Below are 5,000 nucleotides of genomic sequence, written 5' to 3'. Positions count from 1 at the left end.
AGGCACCCCAGGTCGGGAAGAGGGTCCAGATGACGATCAGCGTAAACACCGACGGACCGATACCGGCGATGGCCATATCTTTGGTCGAAATGTTACCGACACCGGCGACGATCGCGTTCGGCGGTGTACCGACCGGCAGGTGGAACGAGAAGCTACAGATGATGGCCACCGGAAACATCAGGAACAGGGGATGAATTTCAATCGCGACGGCCTACGGAAGACAGAAGAGCGTATGAAAAATACCCGCGACCATCGATGAGGTGAGGCCAAGGGGACACCTACCACTTCCGCCAGCACCGGCAGCACAATGTTGCAGATGGCGACGTTGGAGGTAAACTCCGTGAGGAATTCGCCCACCACACAGAGTACGAAGAGCAGCACGAGCGGTGGCAGCACCTTGAGCCCTACGAGCGATTGTCCGAGCAGAGCCGACATTCCGGACACGCGGCCACCCTCGGCTATCGCGAAACCGCCCCCGAGCAGGAACAGCAAACTCCACGGTGTCTTCTGGTTGATGAACCGCCACGTGATGAGTCCCTGCGAAGCGTGGCGCGGTAGGCGACCTTAGGAAATGGTGAAAAGTGAGGTGTGAAGTAATTAGTAATTAGTAATTAGTATTCAGTCGCTTTCAAAGCGAAGACGGTTTTTTCGCTGATTTGATTGATGATTTGATGATTTGATGATTGAGTGTATCGGAATTGCATAACTACAGGGCGAGTTTTAGCCAACTCAAATTCACCAAACTCACCAAACTGGTGTGAGCTTTTTGAAAGCTCTTTTGAAACGAGAGCTTTTTAACGGGTTTGCGTTAAAACCCAAAATTCGTCAAAGAAGCTCACAAGCTACGCCCTGCGGTTATGCAATTCCGATACACTGAATCATCAATCATCAAACCATCAATCAAATCGAGGAAAATCCGGTGCAAGCCCTCTTCGAAACCAACTGAATACTTATCACTAATTACTAATCTTACCTCCACCTTTGCGGAAGAATTTGAAACAGCTCCAATCGGACGGCACGATGAACAGCGCAATCACGATGAAAATGGCGGGCGTTGCGTCTCGAATTGGTCTGCAAGGGCCACGTGTTTTGGGTAGAAGAAAATGATGAAGATCGTTATCGGCATAAAACGGATGACGGACGCTACACTTACGCAGCGGGTAGCAGATCAGCCCAGCCACTGGTGAAGCCAGGCTCACGGGTAAAGTACAGCACCACGGAAAGGATGAAGAAGAACGCAACTCCCCGTTCGTGGGGTGTCATCGGTCCCAACTCCCGGTAACGCTGCAGAATGACTCGCTTGGCGACCGCCTCCCCCTCCGGGCCAATATTGGCTGCTTTCGCTTCAGGACTATCCGGTCTAAGGGTATGAAAATGAGCGACACGTTACGGATGATCCTAAACCACGTGTCCGGCACCATGAAATTACCTAAACATGCCCATAAACAGCCACTGTAGATACACCCAGGTAAGGAACGTGTACACCAGCATACCGGGCACATTGTAGAACATAAACTTCGGAAAGTCGATCGGTGGGGCATCCGGGAAGCGACTCTCGTAGATACCCTTCAACGTAAGGTTGGCCCCGGAACCAACGATCGTACCGCATCCACCGCACGTTGCCGCATAGGCCGTCCCGATGAGATAGCACAGCGTTGACTTGGTCGGACGAGGTGCCCTGACACGAACAGATACAACAGATTGCTTATTAACCGGAATACGAATAAGAATCCTAAGAATCTTCTCTTACTTCTCCTCCTGACTGGAACCACTTTCCATCGATTTCGCTTCTTCGTACATCTTGGAGATTCCTTGCTGCAAATAAAAACGGCAAATGTCTTGCTATTAAGTTACGAGTTACGGCCACGCTTCACGCTCACACGCGCATCCTACCGCTTCTAGTTCCTCCAGCACGGCTTGCACAATCGGGCACATCATGGCGACGGTGGCCGTATTGGAGATCCACATCGAGACGAACATCGTTACGGCGGTCAAACCGAACGTTAGCTTCCGCTGGCTACACCCAATCACCGAGATCACCTTCAGGGCTACCCGTTTGTGCAGGTTACAGTACTCGACCGCCAGCGCCAGCACAATGCCACCGATGAACATCAGCATCGTGTCCTTCATGTACATCATGCACGTCTGATTAGTGCCGAGGATGCCGAGCATCGGGAACATGACGATCGGTAGCATGGAGGTGATGGGCAACGGAAGCGCCTCCGTAATCCACAGCACACCCATCACTATGACGACGAACATGCAGCGATACGGTGGCGTCGTGTCGAACAGAAAAACACAGGCGGCCATACACGGTGCCCACAGGACGATCAGCGTCTTCCAGTACACGGTCAGGAACAGTGCCAACCGCTGGCAGCATCCTTTATGTCGTTCCGTTCTGCCGAAAAGACGAAAATTACACTACAGCCCTCGTCGAGAATTCGGTTTCACGGATTACTCACAACGTTTCCTCCAGATGTAGCGTTACTACCGCGTCTTTACTATGCCTTCCATCCAAATCTGCCATCTTCACGGACCGGACGTTTGTCCATAAAACACAGCCCCCGAACTTCACACACACACACACCGTTCTTGTATGCCACGCACAACAAAATGGCTCAATCGCAATCGGACTCAATTAGAAGGCGAGGAGAGTGTTTTGATCACCGTCACCGTGAGACGACCGACAACGACTGATCGCCTATAATCGTACCGCACCGCGTGGTGCTCGTATCCGTGCGGGCGCACGCGGCGCTGGATAAGCGATGATGATGATTTTGGAATGCTCACGCCCGGCGCAGCTCAAATTGGCGCTGCAAAGTACTTCCGGAACAGCCGAGCGTCTCTCCGTCTCACGTTGGTAGCCACTACTACTACTGGCCTACTACACACACTGCCACTAGAGCACTTGACAGGCGACGCGACGACTTGGTTGCCGTGGTTGCCGCTCGGAGTAGAGGTAAAACAGGCCCTCTTCGATCGACGGAAGCTGAGTGAATGTCGCGGCGGTTCACGCGGGCATCTCACTAAAAAGCATCCTTTGGCCGTTGATACCGCGGCAATCATAATATTCGCATTTCTCCTCCGCCGCCAACACCACCACCAGCTCCGCCGCCACCAACCAGCAGCAGCTGAGCAAACTCCAGTAGGCGCGAGGGCCAACCAAGTAGTTCCTGTTGCATGATGTGCGCAAGATGGTGCTTACAAAATAGCTGTCGAAAGCAAGGTGCAAGGCAGTACACCGAGCTGGTGGTCAGTTCCTCGCCGATTGTCTGGACACCGTTCTTATCTCGTCGCGGTGCGTGTAGTTGAAGCGACTACTACACACTCTGATCTGGTCGGCTTAGCGACCCAATTTCGGAAACTATTATAAGGTTAAGTGCACTGCGGGGCTAGTGGCCGCGAAGGGCGGCGGTATCAGAGAGATGGAGGTGACGCGCCTGGTGGCATTCCCCGATTCGTTCCGTCCAATCACGCTCGATTGCATTTCTGCCATAAATAGGTTCACGAGTGCTCGGCGAGCCACTAATAGGTGACAATCGCGATTAGACCACTTCGGTTGCTTCGGCAATGGAGTAATCTTGTAGGGGCTCTCCATTTACAACATCAAGGCAATATACCGCACGGTATCGGAGGATGGAGGATAGATATGGTTTATGTGTAAAATGGAGATTATAAGATTAGATTTAATTATGGGAATAAGCATATAAATGAATTGTTGAACAAATGGAATCGCTTTCAGTTTAATCAGACCGAAAGCGAACATGTTACTTACCGATTCGCCCTCAGCTTCCAATCAAGTGCCTGTCGAAGGTTTCGAGCGACAAATCGCCCAAATCTCAATCGCCGCCGCCGTTATCGCTCAAGACTTACCGCGTGCCGCGTAATGAGTTCAAATTCTTTCGGGATTTACCATGAACTTCAGAAAAGACGACATGTTTTGGGGAAAACGTGTAAAAAAGTACTACAAAATGACGTGAGCAGCGCGAGGATGCTCACGTATTGTGGTACAGAGGCCTCGCGCAGTCTCCGTGACCCTCACCTAGAGCAGGACAAGCACCCATGAGGCCATGAGACAGGGCGGCTATTGCGCGAGGATCACGGTTCCGTGCGCACGTTGCAATCGAGGCTCGGGCTTGGAAGACGAATCAAAACAGGAAGCACGTTTACAGATCGTTAAACGGCATCGCGGTCCGCCGAGGCCAGCTGATGGGTGTTTAATTTCAGGCACGTAAATGTGGCACAAAACACAATGCTTCACCACCAATAATTCGGCTGCTGAACAGGTTTATGTGTTCTACGTGTCCATCCAGCGGATAGTAGGCTCGATGATGGAAGCATTGCGGAACAAGCCAAGTGAAGGCATTAGAATTAGATTTCCTTAACGTGTAACTAGTGAAAGGATAACACTTGTAGGTGAGAGCATTTGTAAGGCCTCTTTGTGCGTCGCATATACTTGAACTCATTCAGCATAATATTTGTAAGTAGATCGACTGTTCGACAGCTTCATGCTACAAATGGAGCCCTTTCAGACAACACAATCGAACTATTGACGCCAGAAACTTATTAAACAAACAGTTGTTCGACCGAAGCTTGGTGCTTGATTAGAAAAGAAGGGAAATTTCAATTTGCTGCTGCTATAAACAGGAGTGTTAGCGATAGCGTCATGCCAAGGACCCGTAACGAGTTATGTGCCAGTTAATCAATCAATAAAAAGTTTGTTATTGATTGCTGGAAATCTTGTTCACAAGCTTGTTTTGAGCAAACAAACACTTTGCGGATCGTTTGATGAGCAGTGTGAATTCAAACGCGGAAAGCCCACGATGATCGATGACGAAATGATCTCGCTAATAGGTGTGATAGTGCAAGTGATGGATTTGATTTGATGGTCTAATGCCTAATTGAATCATTAGTAACCACGCTGTTGAAACAAAACGATGATAATTCAGGTGAGTTTTTAATTCGCTTTACTAAAATTTTCCGATTCAATGTTTTCACAA

At 50.1% G+C, this 5,000-nt stretch overlaps 1 protein-coding gene across 1 annotated transcript in view; it reads right to left on the bottom strand.

Annotated features, from left to right (window-relative positions):
* Positions 1–3,083, bottom strand: part of LOC125954607 (protein I'm not dead yet-like) — a 3,362-nt gene extending 279 nt beyond the window's left edge. The window contains exons 1-8 of the mRNA XM_049685058.1: positions 2,463–3,083; positions 1,894–2,398; positions 1,751–1,815; positions 1,430–1,678; positions 1,154–1,360; positions 974–1,071; positions 283–563; positions 1–211 (exon numbers count right to left, since the gene is read on the bottom strand). The exon at positions 1–211 is cut by the window's left edge and continues 279 nt beyond it. Of these exons, the coding sequence (XP_049541015.1) occupies positions 1–211; positions 283–563; positions 974–1,071; positions 1,154–1,360; positions 1,430–1,678; positions 1,751–1,815; positions 1,894–2,398; positions 2,463–2,527 (1,681 nt within the window). The 5' untranslated portion in view covers positions 2,528–3,083. The remainder of the gene's footprint in view (positions 212–282; positions 564–973; positions 1,072–1,153; positions 1,361–1,429; positions 1,679–1,750; positions 1,816–1,893; positions 2,399–2,462) is intronic.
* Positions 3,084–5,000: the final 1,917 nt, after the last annotated feature.

The sequence above is a fragment of the Anopheles darlingi genome, chromosome 3 (genome assembly GCF_943734745.1).
Source record: "Anopheles darlingi chromosome 3, idAnoDarlMG_H_01, whole genome shotgun sequence".
Lineage (NCBI taxonomy): Eukaryota > Metazoa > Arthropoda > Insecta > Diptera > Culicidae > Anopheles > Anopheles darlingi.
Note: the sequence above shows the minus strand (reverse complement) of the source record. Positions and strands in the feature narration are given on the sequence as shown.